The sequence below is a fragment of the Oryza brachyantha genome, chromosome 1, assembly GCF_000231095.2.
Source record: "Oryza brachyantha chromosome 1, ObraRS2, whole genome shotgun sequence".
Lineage (NCBI taxonomy): Eukaryota > Viridiplantae > Streptophyta > Magnoliopsida > Poales > Poaceae > Oryza > Oryza brachyantha.
In genome coordinates, this window is record NC_023163.2 from 11,122,873 (window position 1) to 11,144,168 (window position 21,296).

At 39.4% G+C, this 21,296-nt stretch overlaps 1 protein-coding gene across 1 annotated transcript; it reads left to right on the forward strand.

Moving 5' to 3' along the window:
• Positions 1-5,387: 5,387 nt before the first annotated feature.
• On the forward strand, positions 5,388-19,229 carry LOC102702711 (protein HASTY 1). The gene is made up of 22 exons (XM_006645828.3): positions 5,388-5,558; positions 6,272-6,373; positions 7,293-7,436; positions 7,545-7,625; positions 7,716-7,785; positions 7,900-7,970; positions 8,060-8,223; positions 8,306-8,377; positions 8,474-8,711; positions 8,948-9,010; positions 9,093-9,368; positions 10,756-10,869; positions 10,997-11,123; positions 11,205-11,374; positions 11,651-11,749; positions 14,434-14,537; positions 14,643-14,934; positions 15,093-15,325; positions 16,007-16,507; positions 16,586-16,880; positions 17,833-18,016; positions 18,446-19,229. The coding sequence occupies exons 1-22, from the start codon at positions 5,451-5,453 to the stop codon at positions 18,523-18,525; spliced, it is 3,588 nt and encodes a 1,195-aa protein (XP_006645891.2). The 5' UTR covers positions 5,388-5,450; the 3' UTR covers positions 18,526-19,229.
• Positions 19,230-21,296: the final 2,067 nt, after the last annotated feature.

The following is a 21,296-nucleotide window of genomic DNA, read 5'->3' on the forward strand; positions in this document are numbered from 1 at the left end:
CTATTAATTAGAGTTAGTTAGGATTTTTATTTTATCTCTGAGAGAGTTAGAGTCCGATCGGTTAGGTCCTGACATTGCTAGGCGTAATCTTGAACTATCTCGGTTGGGTCCGATCTTCTATAATTATTCTTAGCAATCTGGGTTAGATATTTTATAGATCTTGGTTGTTTGTCAGTCGTTTATAGCTGATGATCTTTGCCGATCTACATGCTTATCATATTTACATCAATAGAGTAGTCGATCGCCTTACTATATTATTTTTATATCAATCGGCTTGATCTATTTAGATCGATAGTTATTTATGTTGCATCGGCTTATAAGAATTACATGCAAATTGGGTTTAGTCGATCGTAACACATGATTCATTGTTTTTTCCAAGTAATTCGTCGGTTTATTTATTAGCCTTATCGATCTTCATGTTTTCTATAATTATATCGTGCTTGACTACATACTGTCTTGGTTAAGTCCGATCTATATATGTTTGATTTGATCTGGTTATAGGGGCTCGTCCGATTGACTAAGATTAATAAGTAACTTGGTGGATTACGTTGGTTTAATATTTAATTCAAGTCTATTTCTATCAAGTTTCTAGCCGATCCAAGCTTTTTATAGCTGATCGTTCATCCTATTAGCTAAATACTGTTGCACCAACATCTGATCGACTGGATTTTTAGTTACCTATTGGCTCGATAGCCGATTGGCTTGTTTTATTATTCATCTTGTCAGTTGCAGGATCAAACTGACTGGCACGTCTGCGCACCTTCTAAATTATAATTTAGGTCCTACACTGGAGCATTCTAAGAAACGACTCCCAGGCCTTCGTGTGTGACACGTCAATGTTCACATTTTGACGTCAACACTCTCGTAGTTCAATAGAGTATGCCACACTAGTGTTTGAGAGTGATTGAACAGAAAAAAAATACTCTCATAATCCATGAATACATTTTTCTTGATCAATTAATCGACGTAATTCTAAAAAATTTCTATGCAAAAGTTGCTTCAATAAATCATGTTGGTCATTTTGATGTTTAGAATTTAATACTCACTTAATCACGTGCTAATGACTCAACCCATATTGTGTACCTTTACTTTTCCTTCTTCTAAAACTCTAGAATTGTTCACTATTTACCACCTAAGCAAGTCTTTCGGGAATTACCGCCTAATTCATAACCCTTTTTTATCTTGCCATCCAGACTACAGATTGCTTTGTTTCATGCCACTTTCTCGTCCAATCGACAATCTATCCAACAAATATAGTGACATCGTTACGTTGCCACTCCACTCAGTCTGCCACCTCCCAAATCCTAGCTGCACCTTCAATCCTCCACCAAAAATTGATGATGTCGACATCGACAACTTTGCCGCCTATCTCTTCTATCTTCAACAATATGGAGCTCGTGTGGGCACACAGCTACAAGTTGCATGACCACATCATGGCATCTTCTTCGATGTGTGTGTTGCAGTGTTTTCTTTGTTTCATCACCGCCGAGCTACAGTTTTCCTTGCCAAGTCTAAGAGAACCAATGCAAGCGTCGTGTTACACCACTGGCACCAGCTTATGCGCCCTCCATATGCTCCCTTTGTCTTATGCTCCTGTGCTCCCTCCTTGCCCATTCGATCTTTCTGCATAGCATCAGAGTCCATCCACCTCCACTGTTGTTGGACACTCCGTGTTCTTGCTACTCTATGTAGTAGAAGGGCCTTGGCAGCAAAGGAAGCCTTTTTACACCCAAAAATCTAGCCCGTGAGGTGAGAGACTACTCCCCTTTTAAGTTGGTGCCACTCCCCCTAAACTTTCAATGTGGGACTATTCCCAACAACACTCCCCCATCACAACATTAGTGTCCCTTAGCACTGACCGGTTCCACACATGAGCACATACGGGTCTCACACCCATGGTCCACTGACCGACCCAACATATAGGCACATACGGGCCTCACACCCGCGGTTCACTGGGCTTCGGGTTTACACCACACCCGTGTGTATGTCACTAGAGATATTGTAGGCCCAGCTCTGATACCACTTGATGGCCCAAAACCATGAGACATTGGCCCAACCTGGAGAAAGTCTTTCTACACCCCAAAAGCTAGCTCATGAGGTGGAGGACTCCTCCCCTTTTAAGTTAGTGCCACTCCCCCTAAACTTTCAATATGAGACTATTCCCAACAATCATCGCGTGTACATGTGGAGAGTAGCACATCGATAGCTTCTCACACACACACGGGAAGGGCTCCATGGCTTGTTGCAGAATGGAGAGGAGTTCGTCGATGACGATTAGATACACTCATGGGGAGACATTGGGACTAGAGGGCGACCGCTAATGCATGTCTTCTTGCCTAGAGATTCCACATCACCGTGCCTAATGTCTATGGCTATGACGACTCTGATGAGTTGGTGTGGTGGTGGGGCATTACTGTGCGGTGATGACAAATGGATAGACAGGTGTCTTCAGGTGGATGGAGTGCATTGGTACAGTAAACCAGACCGGTTTAGCGGTTGAGCTGGAAAAAACCAGAACCGACGACCTTGGTAGCTCGGTTATGCGTCCTTGCAATCGAACCGCTCGCTAAACTGGTGAACCAACTGATTTTTAGAATCGAATTGGATTTTTAATTTTTCCTATGGTTGTATTGCATTAGAAATTTATTAGGTTATCAAACTATAATTATTTTGATGTTGTGGCCATGTAATAATAAATATATTGGTTTATTTATTCATATTTACAAATTTATGATGGTTGTATATTAAAAATAATAAAATCAAATATAATATTAAAAATATAAAACCGGTGGTTCGAACAATGAACCGGTGAACTAAGGGCCATAGCAGGTCGACCTTTGGTCTATTTTTTTACTATGATAGAGTGGCAAAATGAACAAATTCACAGTCTGGGTGGTACGGTCCGAACGGTCATGAAATAAGTGGTAATTCAATTAGATGGCAAAAGGTGAAACTTATGGTCAAACTCACCTTAATAGGCTCAGTATACATAAGAACTGAGCACCTTTTTTTCCTCTACTATTAGTACAACTCATAGCACAAAATCCGGGTACTTCAATGATATATGACCAATGGAGTTACTCTAAACCGACTATCTCGACATGGCAACTTAATATAAAAAAACATCATGCATTGTTCCCCTTTGTTAAAGACATGAGAATGTGTGGGTAGAGGAGGGAAGGAAGCGAGGTTGATAGTACTGATTGGGGAAAAAGCTTAGGCCATCTCTAGTGATAAAAAATGATCCCTGCTAACTAAAGAGCCGATTCATTACCATTGGAGAACATGTGAATTTTACACATCATAATGAACCGCTACAAAAGTACGAGTTGATGTATTTTCTACATAGGGCTAGAAAAAAACATGACTTGATAGCTTGCTCAACTTAGCTTGGCTCGTTTGGATTTGTTACCAAGCTAAGCTGCGTTTTTAGCTTGTTAGATATAACAAGCTAGCCTACAAGTCAAACGAGCCCTTTACAAGAACTGAACAACCCAACAAGGAAAAATGCCAATAAAAAACCCATACGTTGTACCCTCCAACTCCATTGCTAGATGTTAGATCCCCTCATCCCTTGTTCACAGAATGCAAGCTTGCTTCCATCTGCAATCTCAAACACTCGATCTACTAAACCCCATGCCCTCTTATCCCCATTCACAGAATGCATGCGCTGCTAGCGGGGTTACCTCGCCTAATCTCGTAGCTCGCCAACGGTCATCCCACTTCACCTCCCCTCATCATTAATGGAGGCCATCATGGCCCATTGGTTGGTGCTCTACTTGGTCAAGGAGCAAATGCATCCACTTCTACGGAGTTTTGATTCAAGGAGCAAACTCTTGAGAACCCCAAACATACCATCTTTGTCGCCAGTGGCCTTGGTATGGAGGACACTAAGCATACTTGGCCAATGACACGTAAATCTGTTGACTCTTATATTTACTCAGGCCCGGCCCTGGGGCAAGGCGAGCAGTGCAACCGCCCAGGGCCCCGTCGAGCCAAGGGGCCCCTAGCCTTGCATACTTAGCGTATAATTCTATATTTTCTGTTAGCTATATACTGCATCCTGTATTCCTGTGTGTCATGCATGACTGTGGATAGCAAAGTCGCTACATGGATTAGTTGAACCAGCATGCATGGCTCTATCCCCAAGACAATAATCACTAGTTTTAGTGCTACAATTACTGGATAAATGGATGTCATCGATTATATTCCCACAAATACTTAAAAAAATTTGACATCATTGTTAATGATATTCTATTCATTAATTCATAGCACTAGATGTCGTTGTCTCTGGGTACGGTGGACAACTCTTCTACTATCATTTTTATTTAAGTAGAAGCATCTTAAATTTTTTGGACTTCTGGTAATATAATAGAGAATTAAATCATTAGTTGAAATTTACTTGCTATTTTATGTTTTACAGTCTAATAAATACTCACTTCGGTTATAAATATTTGACCTTTGGGTCAAGATTCAGTCAAACATAAAAAAATGTATCATCGAAGTTACATTAGAAAAGTTTATAAAAACAAACAAATTCATGATATGCTGCTTGTCCTTTTAAGGCAAATCAATATATATGATTTATTTTACTTGCGGCAAACATGTAACTGCGATTAATTTAAAGCATATAGTCCATAGTTTTATAGGACCATAATTTTTATCTCTCCCTAGGCCTCTGAAATATCAGGACCGGCTCTATATTTACTCTATTAATCACTTTTACATCCCTTTATGCGATTGTCATATCTATTGACAAGGTGTGTATGGTCATCGGTTCCATACAAGCTTCTGGCTCATCTAACGAGTCAAATTGAGTTGGCTCGATATCGAGCCATAGGCACAAGGATGCAGTCGTATGTGTTGATTTGTCATGCATATACTTATATTTATATAAAATCACCATAAACTAACCTATATAATATACCCATAAAATACGTAGCATTTTATAATTTTGCAAGAGCGTTAAAATTTCAACAAAACAGCACCAAGCAAATAAAACTATACCATTCCTAGAAAAGACCAATTGTTTTTCTGGTCAATAGAAAGAAAAGGAGAACAATGCAGAAAGAGCAAGGAATATATACACACAAGCACAAACCGCCTCCAGCCACGGCACCGACCACTTCTACCCCTTTTCTTCTCCGCTTCCTTTGCCTTGCCTTGCCCCCTACTCCGCCCCTCCCACATCACCCACTCTCCGCTTCGCTCCCCCCTTAAACCCCCCCTCCCCTCCCCACCCTGACGCAATCCACCTCCGCCGCTCCAGCCGCGACGCCGCCCCCCAAACCCTAGCGATCTCCCCGCCCTCCGCCGCCGCGCCGCACTCCAATGCGCCGCCGCCCCCGAACCCTAGCGTACGCGTGCTTCCCCCGCCGCTAGCGCGCCCCCGCCGCGTTGTTGGAGCTTCCCGCTGGGAGTGGTATCTCCCCCCCCCTTCCCTGGTGGAGATGGCGGCCGACCCCGCCGCGGCGTCCGCCGTGGCGGCGATCTCCGCCGTGATGGACTGGCGCTCCTCCCCCGACGCCCGCGCCGCCGCGTTCGCGTACCTCGAGTCGGTCCGTGCCGCCTCTTCCCTCGCCCCTCCCTGTCCCGTTTCCGCTGCTGCTGTGTATGCTTTCCTTTTGATGCTTGAGCGTGGTAGGGTGGTGACTGGTGAGCGGCTTTGGTTATGCCTCGGTCGGATGCTTCTCCTAGCTTTTCCTAATTTTGCGTGCTGTCTTTTTGCGGGTTGATGGGAACATTGATGCAACACGGCTATATTTGGTTGATTGCATTGAACAATCACGAGCTTTCATGAGTTTATTATCGCCAATTTGCACATGATTTATCTTTTGCGTTGAACTACAAGTGATCTGCACACACTTTTCCATTTGCTGAAGCATGCAACTCGATATGGTATTGAGCAAGAGGTCTTGACTTGGAACACTGGCTGATGCAACTAAACGAAGAGCTGCCATTAACATCTGTTCCATATCCGAGGTCTGAGAGAGCCTCTATGCGAGGGCGAGTGCTAAAGCATAAGTGAATACTTCGGCCTTCTCCATCATCTTAAGCTCTTAGGTGGACTGGCTGGTGCATTCAACTCAATATTCTATTCTCTACTCATTCAATTAGCGTGTAACTGTTACTGCTCTGATTATTTAGTTCATTTCAAGGATAATGTGTTTCCCTATTTTCTCCGTCATAAGAAAAATCATGTATTGCCTCCTTGTTCTAAATGTAATGCCATTGGAAACCATTTTTTGACGTTGAGACTTTCGAAATGCAGGTTAAGACAGGAGACATCCGGGCATTGGCGAACACATCATTTTTATTGGTCCGAAAGGACCAGTCTTCAGAGGTCCGACTTCATGGTTTCAAAATGTTGCAGGTGCGACTGTTGTATCCTGCATTGCAAACAGTATGGAGAACCAGTTAATTGCCTAAAGCCACGCACACAATTAATATGATTAGATTGCCTAATTTACACACACAATTGAACATTTGACCAGGCAACCAGAAGTTCTTTTCTTCTAGTGATCAGCATGCAGTTTTCAGTTTTCCTTAATAGAGTCAATCACATGCCCAATCGAACATATGGGTTTGAATTTCTTTGGTTCTAGTAAATCATGTATGTCAGTATGCACTTTTCCTTGTAGGAACATGATTCTTCTATCACTAATATTTCTTGATTTTCCCGTTCCTAGTCATCATGAGAAAGAAATAAGAAAGAGATTATTCCCCTAGAGCTTGTCCAGTACCACCAGTACTCAAAATGCATCTCCGCCCGTCTACCTAGCGCTTTTATTGGCCGCCTTGCATGCAATAAATTGCCCCATCTCACTTTTGTTACTAATATTTATAGAAGCTAACTTTTGCCACTTCAATTTTTAACCAAACTTTAGCCACCCTCGACCCACATTTTCTGACCCCATCCTCCGAACCGATTTTTAACCAATTTCCACAGAAGTACACATCAACGGTTATTGGTGCGTCACAGAAAGTATTTTTCTATAAAACGGAAAACCACTTGTCTATAAAAGGGAAAACCACCTGTATGGTCAACTTAATGATCCACTGTTCAAAAATCCTAAATATGGTGTGAGTTTTCCAACTAGAACCTCTTCTCAATCTCAGCATTGCCTCAGCAATGGTTCTTAGAGCTCTAAACTTGATGTCCTGTGATGTCTCTGGCTGTAATGCATTGTTTATTGCTATTTCTAAGCAGGGAGATATTTTTCTCTATCAGCAGCTATTACTATCCTGTATTTACTGTGGTCATAACTGATGGCTCTTGGTAACTTTGACAGCACTTGGTGAGATTGAGATGGGAGGAGCTCAGTGTCGCCGAGCGAAATGAATTTTCTAATTTGACTGTTAATTTGATACCGGAGGTTGTTGGTCCTCATGAGGAGTGGGCTTTGAAGAGTCAAACAGCTGCATTAGTAGCAGAGGTGGCTTATGTGGCTATTCTTAGCTACTACTTTTGTTGAAGCCTTCGAACTGCAACAATGTTTGTTTCTTTAAGTATGTTCTTATTAGTGATTGTCTTATCTTGATAGGTAGTTAGAAGGGAGGGAATTGCTTTGTGGAATACTTTGCTCCCATCAATTGTTTCTTTGTCTAACAATGGCCCTATCGAGGTATCGTCCTTTGCTTTGCAGGTTAAGATCTTTACCTCTACCAGTCGATATATTAAATCGTTTTTTGTTTTCCTACCCTATGATTGTTAGGCTGAGCTAGTTGCCATGATTCTGAGATGGCTTCCAGAGGATATCACTGTTCACAATGAGGATTTAGAAGGTAAATTGCATTTGTTTCTTTCATGTCCTGATATGTTATTCACTTGAAGTAGCAACCTCGAAATGAAATTCAAGAAAATTTTTGGTTCTCTCCCGTGTGGATTACATGCAACAGGCGATAGACGCAGAGCATTGTTGCGTGGCCTTACTGAGTCATTGCCACAAATCCTTCCGCTATTATATTCTGTAAGTTGCCTCTAATTTGTCCATAAATAGAGACTCACCATGTTGCATGACATACTGATGTAAGCATCTTGTAACGTTTCATTGTGTAGCTACTTGAGAAACACTTTGTAGCTGCTTTGAGCGCACACACAAATCAGCAAATGGAGTTGGCCAAACAACATGTAGGGACAATAACTGCTGTTCTGAATGCTGTCAATGCGTATGCTGAATGGGCTCCTGTGACAGATCTTGCCAAATATGGTTTAATTCATGGGTATGTTTGCTTGGGTTTTTTAAAAAATCCATGTTTTTGTGGCTTTCTTTTGCTTTTATTCACTACCAATTCCATTTTGCAGATGTGGGTCCTTGCTTTCTTACAATGATTTTCGTCTCCATGCTTGTGAATTCTTTAAAGTTATATGTCAGAGGTATTGGCAGGGTGATTCATTATTCTTGGCTTATATTTCATTCAGTTGGCACCTTTTCTGATATTTTATTGGCTTGTGCAATGCAACCTAGCTCAGAAAACGGCCTTTGGATGTTGCAATCGTGGAGTATGATGCAGCAATGAGCAATATTTTCCAGGTGTTGATGAACATTTCACAAGATTTTTTGGTGAGATCCAAGATGCAGCCTAATGCTATCGATGATAGCGAATATGAGTTTGCAATGTGTATATGTGAGACAATGGTTGCTCTCGGTTCTTCTAATATGCAGTGTATACTAGCTGATGTAGCTAGGACTTTGCTCTTCTTACAACAGGTGAGCATTGCAGGTTCAGTTATGCACTTCTCCATATATTTCTTACACAAGATTCAATGCTTAATGCTGCTGTGCAGCACCTTCTAACTGTTTTATAATTAAAATTAAAAGTTTCACTAAATGAATCCTTGGTATGCTATCAAAGTGTGTGCATGCCTACAATTTTAGTAACACCATGGTTTGCAGTTTCCACATGTTGCATCATTGTAATGCTAATTTATGCCGTTTCCTCACAGATGCTGGAATATTACCAACATTACAGGATTGCGCTTCATTTCCAATCTTTGTTATTTTGGCTGGTATATCTCTGGTCTACTCTTGCATAGTTAAAATCAATGCCATATTGTTTTGACTTAGAATGTTTACATGAGCTACGTGTAGGTGGTCTTGAGAGAACCATCAAAAGCTAAGTCTGTTGCGCGTGTTTCTAGTGACACCCCTGTTGCTGGTAATTCTTCATCTACTGGTGGTGGTTCAACTGAAAGGGAGAAGAAAGGGGTGTCGGTATTAATCACTGATGAAATGTACAGTATAATTTTGGATGTTACATTCAAAAGAATGCTTAAAAAAAGTACGAGTGCATCTTCTGCGCTGTTAGAATTATGGAGTGAAGAGCTAGAGGGGAAGAGTGACTTCTGCAACTACCGTGCCAAGTTGGTATGTCTTGTTTCCTGTTGGCATCTAGTTACTGTTGCATCTTGCTTAATACTCCCTCTATTTTTTTATTTGATGCCGAGTCCACATTTGACCATTCGTCTTATTCAAAAACTTGACATAATTATTAATTATTTTGTTATGATTTGATTTATTACCAAAGACACTTTAAGCATGACTTGTATTTTTTCTATTCACACAAAATTTTACAATAAGACATGGTCAAACATATTTGCAAAAGTCAATGACGTCAAATAAAAAAACTGGATGGAATATTCAACAATTTTCTGAGATTGCCTTATTCAGTCCTTATATCTTTGGAACAAATTAAGAAAACTGCCCTGACAGTTATTTTGGCATATTAGCATGAAAACACAATGTATCACATCATAAATATCTGTTGAATTGCAGCCTCACAAGTGTCTGGAGTAGCCTTGTACAGAGAATCTGACATCTATAGCTCTAGTCTTTTGTTGTGTTCTTGCACATTTGGTTGGTCACTTTTTGATGTGTATGCTAGCCAAGGATATTGCCGGAGTCCATACATATGGTATTGATCAACGTTCACATAATTTCATCTTTCTAGATAAAGTCAATGGACATCATGAATGCCTTGCTACCTGCAAGTTGGAGAGTTTGCTCACATTCACTTCTTCGCTGTTCTTTTCCTCTCCACAACCCATTATTCTTCTTGCTCTGTGGCAGAGCCACCTTTTCTTTTTTCGTAGATGTTTAGTTAAAAGAGTAGATAGAAGACCTTACCTGGCTATCTGTTTGGTGGAGGCCAATAGGTCCCCGGTCAAACCATTGGGCCACTTGTGAGACTCCAGTACATGAGTTTATCATAGAGCTTCTTTAAGTTCTTAAACTATTTATTGATTACAACAAGCAAACTGCCAGTCTGCTTGGTCAGTTTATTACCAAGTGCAAGCATCAATCAGCAAGTTCTTTCTTTGGCGTAGAAACATCATTTTTTTGGTGGCATTTAGCAGGTTCTATCCAGCAATTTGTTTAGTTGAAAGTGCAATTTTTCCTGAATTGAACCTGATTTTATTTCAAACTGCAAGTTATTTGTTGCACTGGGCAGTGCTATTCATTGCGGCCGCAAGAGGAGTTCTTGGGTGTTTGCTGGCAGTCTAACGAGCAGATTCCTGTGTATTAGCTTAAACAAAAGCATAACTCTTAATGTTGTACGCCCAGTGCTCTAGTACATATGCCATGTCATGCTATTAGGATCCATTTGTCTTCTATGGTAACTGGTGACATGCATCTTTTCTTGCAACTTTTCAGTATGGACATGTGATTTGTTGCAGTGTAGGATATTGCCATGCAGTTAAATTGTACTTCAAATCTTTTTCTACTTAATAAATTCTCTGAATTCTTCCTGCAGCTGGATCTCATAAAAGTCATTGCTTCTCAACGGCCTGGTATTGCAGCAACAAGCATTATACAGCGAATAAACGTCGTGTTTGGAGATGCTAATGAAGTAACGAAATCACCCCAGGTTGGAGACCTACATTACCCACATATATTTGCCACATCAATTTAATGAATAGCCTTTGCAATTTTGCTGAAGAAAGTTCACCTTCGAATTTCTTTTTTGTGTAACTTGCTTTAAATACCTATGCCAGGATCTTGATGCAATTGAAGGTGCGTATCTGGGGCTGGAAGCAGTTGTTAGTTCTATATTTGATGGCTCAGTTGATTATGCGAAGATTGATCAGGACACTAAGTTTCAAGTTCACAGGATTTTTGAAGGTTCACCAGCTGTCTTTAAACTTTTGTTTAGGTCTGTTGTTAGATATACCGTGCTCTTACTTTCATTTGCTTGTGAACCAGGCTTACTTCAGCAGCTTCTTTCTTTAAAGTGGTCACAACCAAATCTTGCAGTTATTCATGGTCGTTATTTGGATTCTTTGGGTCCTTTCTTGAGACATTATCCAGATGCAGTTGGCAGTATTGTGAATAAGCTTTTTGAGCTATTGACATCTCTTCCTATCACAATTCAGGTATATTTTCTTTGCTGCTGCAAAATACCTAATCAATATACATTAACTACCATGATGTTACGATGTGGCAAGTCAGGGATTTTGAATCCTTCATGCCAATTCAATATGTATAAGACAGAAATGAATATAAATGGTTCAGTATTGTTCTTGATGAATCTTTCCATCCTTTCATTATTTTATTTCACCTGTTGGTCATCAATCACTATGTTTTAAGTTATCTGGTAATTAATAACATGGTACTTATTTACATTTCTGCACCATTTTCTGTATCAATAGGACCCTTCAAACAATTTCCGGCAAGCTAGGCTGCAGATTTGCTCGTCTTTCATTCGTATATCAAGGGCTGCTGATAAAGCACTTCTGCCTCATATGAAGGTCAGGATTTTCCATAATTGATTTGCCATTTGGTATTACATGCAGTTGCTTTAGGCCACATTTTTGGACTTCTATTTCCCTATTTAAATTTGAGCTAGTGACTAGTGTTACAAGAAGAAAAAAATGTGTCTACATGATATTTTAACTGTAAAATGAAAGATTTGGGTTTGTACATGCTCTGCTATGTGCATGGTGTGAGAAGTCCAGTCAAAACTCAAAAGAGTTAGAGAGGGAGGGAGGGAGATTTAAGGATTATTAGCTGAATGCCTATGCTTTGCTACGTAGAAAAAAAATGTAAAGTAAAAAAATGTAGTAGAAAAATATATCCATCTAGATTTGCTTGTCTTCATATTAAGAAGTTCAAGGGGTAATTTGCAAAATATATGATGGGAGTAGGTGGGGTAGCAGATTCAGTACTAGTGTCACCACCACTACAAGTATAGATATAGATGTGGTGTAGAGCTTTCCCGCAGGTATGGTATGATGTCTGGTAGTATTTCTGAATTCTGATTTAATATTCCTATGTAAATACAACAAGCCCTGCTAGCTAGGTGGTAGCTGTGGCGAGATTCTACTGCCGATTAGAGATCAACCCCCCTGCTTGACCGCTTTTTCATGCCCATTTATTAAATGGCTTGACCAAGGCCTTTAGTGGCACATGTATTCCACTACTGTTCTTAAGCCATCTACTCAGAATTTCACAGTTAACTGGTTTTCATGCAGAATTGGCCAGTTCAACTTTTTTACTTGTCATTGCATGGACAGTCCGAAGCAAATTGAGCTGTTGAGGTTCCTTGGTCAAACCACTGGCCAGTCTGATTTTCTTACTATGGCTGGGTTGTGGGAAACGAACCCAGTAGACCAACTGAATCTTAGCAAGTAGTATGCCTTCACAAAGCCTAATGATATAAATGAAAAGCGCACACAAAAAAAATTCAACAATGAGCATCAAATAATAATACAACCTAGTTTATTAATCCAGACATGAGACACTGGTTTTAACAGGAAATCCTGGCATCTAGTTATTAAGCAATGTACAAATAATAATACAACTATTATTCATAACCGCGAAAGGCTCTTTGCACCGGTGTTTATACCTTCATAGTAGCATTTTACGTTTACCATCTTCAATCTTCTAAAAGCGATTTATGATATAACATTGTTTGAATTGTAGCTAGAAAAAGGTTGTATCAACAAAGGAAATTAACAATGCATGAAATTAAAATACATTTATGATCTCCCATCTTTAAAGAATCTTCCCATCATATCCATACTACATGTCCAATTCCTGAAATTAAAATATAAAGTGGTAAACGAAAGCTACTAGATAGAGAATGATTTCAAAGTAAATAGGACCGCTATTTTTTTTTTACTAGGATCAGCACTAGTTCTATTACAAGAACCTGACTTGACAGAAGATTTGTAGAACATCAGAAATTATTTTCCCAGGCGGTGGCGTCCAGTCTTCTATGCACGATGGATAAATAAATTAATTATAGCCCTCACTGCGACAATGCCTCAGAGAACAAAAATCTCTGCAAATTAGAAGCCACAAACCTAATTTATCATGGTAGGTTGGAATTGATTGAATGGCCCTCTCAACTCATGGGCGAGAACAAAATTTATATGTAGAGTACATGGGAAGTTGGGAATTTGGTGGCTAGGTCAGAAAAAAGCTCAGCTACACGCACTCGCTGCTCCTCGTCAAGACGCCGTTGGCCGTCACGTGTACTGCTGACCTGCAGCTGCATTGTCTTGGGATGGTGGAAGGCAAAGAGTCCAGTTGCCGCAAGCAATCATGATATACCCTCTGCTGGCTGCTGTTTGGGCTGAGCAACAGAAAATAGCTGAGCACTGGTGTCAAAGCATAAAGCCCAGTGGTGTCACCCGTAGATTAGTAGATTGATACTGCCGCATAGAGACACCATTTCCCTGACAACTTGATCTAACTTTCCCAATAAGGTCCTAGCCAAATTCCAGTGTTTACCATTGCTTTAAGGCGTTAGTCATATGACAAACACTAGACCTGCACCTATAATCTAATCAGTGATTAGGAGTCCTAGACATGTTTAGATGGTCCATTCCCTAGGTGGATGAATTGGCAGATGAGGAGGCATGGTAGTGTGCCCTAAAGAACTTCTATCCTCATCCTATCATATTCACATCACTGTCTTAATTGTACTTGATAGCTTAATAATCTGCAGCTAAATATTAGTTGATTTAGATATTAGTTGATAAGATCCTATCCTCTCACTAGCTTGCTGGAACTGCTAGTGTGCCATCTTGGCGCAATGGAAATGCGTACCTATTGCTACCTGCCAGCTATGGCATATACATGACACTAGTTTATCCAATTGCAATCTCTCTGAACTACAATGTATTTTATAAAATTAGTCGTTGTAGAAGTGGATCTATAAAACATTTATGGCTACAATTATACAATCTGTTAAAAAGGCAAGAAATGTGTAAGTTGATGAACTAAGGAAATCAGTATGGTCAGTCTTCAATATAGGGTGGTAAAGATGTGCATGAACAAAATAAAAAATACTGTGTGCTATTGAGATCATTGTTTTATTTATTTTGGCCTGCTTGATATTTTTACTTTGTACTCTATAGTCGTACAGTCCTACACACCATTGCATCTATTTTCTTGTGGTTGCTGACAATGATTACCAATTACACAGAATATTGCTGATACTATGGCTTATCTTCAAGGAGAGGGTCGCTTGCTACGTGCTGAGCATAACCACCTATGTGAAGCGTTTCTTGTCATGGCATCCTCTGCAGGGTATTTGGTTTCCGCACCTTTTCACATTTATGCCTATCATTATGATATTGTGGCATTGTCAATGTATCTTTCATCATATGTTTGAATCTTCTATCCTATTTACAGGATTCAACAACAACAGGAAGTCCTGGCTTGGTTACTAGAACCTATTAACAAAATGTGGACGCAATTGGAATGGCAAACTGCATACTTGTCTGACCCATCTGGCTTGACACACATGCTTTCTGACAGTCAATTTATGTGGTCAATTTACCACAACGTTACATTATTTGAGAGGGCGCTCAAGAGGGGTGGGACAAAAAGGTCTGCAGCAGCTCCACAAGCACAGGCTACAACAGCGGGTAATCTGCATCCAATGTGTTCGCATCTACCATGGATGTTGCCCCCTCTATTAAGGGTAATTAGACACTCCTTTCTTGCCATAACGTCAGTACCAACACATACTGAATGAAAGATATGATTCTTTGTTTTGCATGTAATTACTATGTATTGGCTAAGATGATAGCTAACTATAGTTTTGACATCACTATTTTCCTGTTTCTCCCTGATCCTCAGCTGTTGCGATGCATACATGCGCTTTGGGCCGAGCCTTTCTCTCAGTCTCTGGCAGGAGAAGTCAAAGCAGCAAAAAGCATGACTGTTGCGGAGCAGACCAGCCTTCTTGGGGAGACAAATAAACTCACCAAAGGCCAGGTTACATCTACTGATGGATTGTTGGATGTTCAAAGGGAGGGAGAGTCTAAGGAAAACGACATAAGGAACTGGTTACGTGGGATACGTGACAGTGGGTAAGGATTGTTACTGGTGCACACTAACCGTTTATCAGATGTACTTTCTTCTTTGGTTTCCTCAAAACCTCTTAGCAGATCAATCTTAAAAAACTGTTTGATAGTTAGAAGTATTGAAGCAACATGTTTATTTGGGTGTTTCCAACTGCCTCTTTTAAAGACAAACGGATAAGTTGGGCAAAACAAAAATAAGGGAAGTAGGGAATCCAATATTTTATGCAACAACATCAGCATGAAAATGGGAACAAATTGAATGTTAGCATTAAAATGAAACGAAACGTCTGGTGGATTGATTTATAATGATTTGGATCGACAGTAAGGCTGAAACAATAAAAGAATAATATTCAAATAAAAAAATGAAAGGAAGTTAAAAATTGGATTCGTATACATGCCCAATATCACATTAGAAAAATATTGAAATGCTGAATCAAACGTTGGAAATTATCAATTGGAATTGCATAACCCAATTCCACTTTGCAGGATACATGCCCAATATCCCATTAATAATTATGCTTTCTACAATATCAATAACCCAGGTGAATTCATGGGATTAACATTTCTGATATCCCTTAATATGAGAACGGTTGAGCTATATTTATTTGGAAAATTTGCATCTTATACTAAGACCCATTTGTCCTGACCTGAAATGTCTTTGACCCATCTGAACATATCATACTGCAGGTACAATGTTATAGGACTAGCGGCTAGTCTTGGGGATCCATTTTTCCGATGCACTGAGGGTTCATCTACCATCCATGCTCTTATGGAGAGTGTGCAAACTATGGAATTTCGACATTTGCGCCAACTTATCCACCTTGTTGTTATTCCTTTGGTTAAACATTGCCCTGCTGAACTGTGGCAGATGTGGCTATTGAACCTTTTACAGCCATTATTTGTCCACTGCCAGCAAGCTCTTGATTTCTCTTGGTCCAGTCTTCTTCGTGAGGGCCGGGCTAAAGTTCCTGATAATTTTGGTAATCTTTCTGGGTCAGATCTGAAGATAGAGGTAATGGAAGAGAAGTTGCTTAGAGACTTGACTCGTGAAGTATGTTCTGTTCTTTGGGTTTTAGCATCACAAGGCTTGAATGCTGGCCTTCCATCCTTAGAACAACTTGGACCTGCCAACCGAATTAATTCTTCTCTAAAGGAACTGGAGTCGTTTGCTTCCAGCTCTATTACTGGGTAATGAAAAAAATTCTAGCCAGCCGTGTGCATTTACCTCTCATCTCTACAAAATATTGATTTGCTATCCTTTTGCAGATTTCTTATGCTTAATGTCTCCACTGCTGTTCCTGTATTGAGGATAACTGTTGAAGTGTTCAGTTGGACAGATAGCGAAGCAGTGACAAAAATTATTCCCTTTTGTGGTGCATTGATTCACCTTGCTGTTGCAACAAATCGGGCTGAGCTGAGTCAGTTTGTTGCGAAAGATCTATTTTCTTCTATATTACAGGGTTTATCTGTTGAGTTGAATTCGATTACGAGTTCAGAACTTGTTGGACTTTGTCGAGAAATATATGTCTATCTCTCAGATAGAGATCCTGCACCCCGGCAGGTAATTTTTGAGAGATATAATAGAGCCAAAGTAACTTGTGTATGGATAATGTTAGATCTTGATTTCACATAATTAGCTTTCTCAGCAACCTCTGTGCTGTTACCTTTTAGAATTTGAAGTTATGAACATGTTTTTTAAGAAATAATGTAGTGTCACTATTTTGAAATCTATAGCTACTTGCTTATACATAAATGATTACACCTCCCTTCCACAATGGATTTCATAGCATGAGCATGACCAATGTTATTATGGTTGTATGTTGCGTACAAAGATTCTCTTATATGAATATGAATATGCTTAATGGTATGTACCTGAGTTAGATGTTTTATCCCATTGTCTGTTTTTCCAGTATTATTTCTTATTTTTTTCAATTCTTTTGATCAGGTTACTATATGAAAGCTGATTATTTTGTTGTTCGTGAATGCTATGGGTTTAAATATAGTTTTGTTTCATTAATTTGCAACATGGTGGGTTTAACAATGTGCCCTGACTATGTTCGTGGCACATGCTGGACATAACTTCCTTCCTCTATAACACAATTGTGGGTTGTAGGTTAGACATCAATATTCCCTTAGTGCTATAACAGTGATCATTTTTACTTTGGCAGTCATTCTGATTTATTTTATTTAATGATGTCTATTTTTTCTGTCAATATCACTTCATGAAATAAGACTAATTTTGTATATTAAGACTGATAAGTTGGACAGCTGCTCAGTTGTGTTTACAATAATTGCTATGTTTTGGATATTTTCTATTTATACCTAATTAAAGTCTAACTAAATACTCAAATTGGCATGTTCTGGTCCTTGCTGCCATCGCAATAATTAGAGCAAAATTTGGGTTATCTTTTTTTCTTAAGGACTAGCTGTTTTGTTGTGCTAGTATCTATACTATTTAACTATGTAAAATGTGAGCATTGAGATTAACAGGAGTGCTTTACCTTTACTTGTAGGTTCTTCTGTCCCTTCCACAGATGAAGCGGGAAGATTTGCTAGCCTTTGATGAGTCCTTGAGCAAAACTGCTAGTCCGAAAGATCAAAAGCTACATATGCGAAGCTTGCTTCTGCTTGCTTCAGGGAACAAACTGAGAGCTCTTGTTGGTCAAAAGGCTACTAACATTATTACCAACGTTACAAGTGAGAACTGAGAACTCATTTCTATTTTGATTGTTTGATTATTCGTAATGGTTGCATGGGTCACTTCCCATCAGTAGTGTTTGTTTTTGTGAACGGTAGTACATTATGTGAAAAGTTGAATCATTTTTCTTGTAGTTGCATTGGTTTCACACTCTTGCTACTCAAGGTTTTAACTTGGCAAAGTGGAGAATATCATGTTCATAGTGCTTTCATTCTTTTATGAGCGAAATCTACTTCCGATAACCTCAGTTGTACCAGTTAGTTAATTAACTAATCAGGAATGTTTTGAGCTTTTCTTTTTACCTTTCGATAATTTTATTTTCAGACCATTTCATTATTCCATATAGATTGAGCACTTGTAAACGATGTTTGACTGTCATAAATATATAATCAGAGCTGATCTGCAAACATTGTTTCTTTGATGTCCAGCTCGAAACCGGAGCTCTGCTGCAAATCATGGACTGAGTGCCGAGGAAGATGATCACATTGGATTGGCTGCACTATCATAGAACTGACCAGCTAAAGTTTTCTGTACAGAAGAGGGGAATGGGATACTACAAATTGGTAATGTGATAGCAATTTGAAGGTGAATATCAGATTCTTGCAGCATTATCATACAGGAACAGTTTCATGCTTGATTTTGTACACAATGTGCCATCATGAGCAAATGAGCCAATCTTGGTAACGGTTTTTTCCCCAGATTGTATCTACCCTCGTGCATGGCACTTCCATGCAATGTGCGCAGAACGATGTTCGTGTGAGCATGGTTTAGGAGCTATGGAATGTATGTAATCGCTGACTTGCTCCTATGTTTAACGTTTTGCCGTGGTTTAAAGAGGGAATCGGCCCAATTAGATTTTATCCTTCAAATTAATTTCCAATGCCAATCATATTTGAGCAAGAATTTGATTGGTTTATCGGTGCTTCTAAATTCTAAGCAATTCTTATTTGAATTTAAAATATAACTGGGAACCAAAGCTGCCTGACTGCTCTAAGGCTGAGCCGAGCATTCGGATTAGGGTTCACTTTAACTGCTGTGGTGTGGTAGTGGTTACTGATAGTTAATTTGACTCAGAATGAATTTGGACCAAATTAAAAAAAATGAAAATTGTGAAAAAAATTACAAAAATTCTTGGTTGCATATGGATTACTGAAGCAGTTTGGTGTTGGGATTTTGTGAAAATAAAGTTTCTACGATCATAAGCAATAAGGGAAAATTGAATAAATGAGTGACAGTACACTGTTCATATAAGCCCATGTTAGGCCCAACAGAAGTATCATCCTCCACTCCCCGTCCGAACAAATGCAATGCCAAAATCCCTCTGGTCTCCCCCCCCCCCCCACCCCAAATGCCACTGAGCATGAATATTTTGTAGTACTGCATGTGTTGACATGTGGCCTCTATAAATATGGGGCCCATTTGTTAGCCCGTAGTAGGATCCCATTTGAATGTCACCTTATTTGGTCCTAGATCAGCACCCTACGTGGCTAGGATAGTAAAAATCATGGGGGAGATTGAGCTAGCTAATGTAGTAATCATATAGGTGGTGGTGCAAATGGTAAGTTTGCTTACTTTGGCGGTTTTCGTGGTATAGGAAGGGAGAACCGTAGTAAGTTTGTTGGTGGTTTTCGTGGTATTGGAAGGGGAAACCGCGGTAAGTTTGTTTACTCTGACGGTTTTTGTGCCATGAAAGGGGAAACCGCGTGATAGGCTGAGGTTACAATGTTAGTGCATGCTGGTGCTGCGGTGAGTAGCCAATGGTAACTGGCCCCTACCGCATAGTTACTGTTGCAAACTATGCGCATAAGGGGACTTTTAAATGGTCTAATATGCTATATTTTTCGAACTATAAAAAAACCTAGATTGGCTAATGGATTTCATATAAATGTGTGACATTTGTGGATTTACATACTATGTATCTATACATGTCATTTTCCTGCCACGCTATATGGGTGCGTCTAGGCCGACTAATGGATTGCATAGAAATAAAATTTGTGGGTTGGTTTTTAGTATTCGTTAATTGCATTTCTATGTGCTGTAGTTATATTTTAACTTTATGATGACATATATAGTGAGAAAGATTAGCATGTTTGGGATTTCTGTACGTACTTTTTACGATGTTGAAAAAACAATACCTGCAATTTATGATTTTGTATGTTTAGTTAGTTACTGTATCGTAGGATGTTGAAAGGTACTCAATGTGGAACAATTCTTTGTGTAAGTAGGTAGTATATTTTGACATTGCAAACTTGTGATTTATTCTTTGTAGGGCGTACTATGTAAAGTAGTTCTTCATTTCATTTTGTAATTTTCTAAACATACATTCCTTGTATAAACACAGGTGCTAGATGGCAGATAGAGAGAGAGGGCTTGTGTTGAACATGGAGAAATAGTGGGTAATGAGTTTTGTTGCAAATACTATCACGAGAAAAAGTGTTGCGGTGGTGCCACTAGTTTGATGATGCACTTGACCTATAAGAGGTAAGGTGTCAAATTTTGCATGTTTATGCTACCAGATGTACAAGAATTTTTTTCGACTGTGTTTAGAAATAATTGCTAATGTTGGTAAGAAGCACAATACCGAAAGGGTGAGGCAGGAGGATGCTGCAAGTCAAAGGTAGTGGTGATAAAGATGAGCAAATTCGGCGGCAATGGCTGCATCACATTAGGAGTCAAAGTTCAAGAGGGGTATAGTGGAGTGAGGGCAACGATGCTACAGGATTACAAGACCAAGTAAGGTCAAGGGGTAGAGTTAATCCAATTATAAATTTCTTGAGTAGGTCTACCTCACAAAGACAAAGACTCAAATCTAGTTGGAGCTAGAGCTCATGTGCAGCCCAAGATTAATGAATCTAATTTAGGAATATATAAATAATATCCCATATCGATTTGTTTCTTCTATTTTGTTTGTGTATTTTCACATTTTCTATTGAATCGGATTCAAAAAAAATTCCTTAAAGTGAAAACCCATACAAAAGATGACTAAACTTATAGACATAAATGATATAGATCTGGCCCGACTCCGCCCACATACTAGTGGTTGAAGAAGGGGAGGGAAATGAGCTAAGGAGGTTGTTGGAGAGGTTTGGGCAAGGTTTTGCTACACCTCTAGCCTCACATCTCGTTAAGTGGACGATCCTTTATCAACACAAAAACCTCTTAAACTAAGCTTTAGAAATCATCAAAGAAATATAATTTATTTTTTAATATAAATATATAACTCACTAGTATTTTTAAATATAATTGATTACTAATACCATCAAAAATTTCTGAAACTAT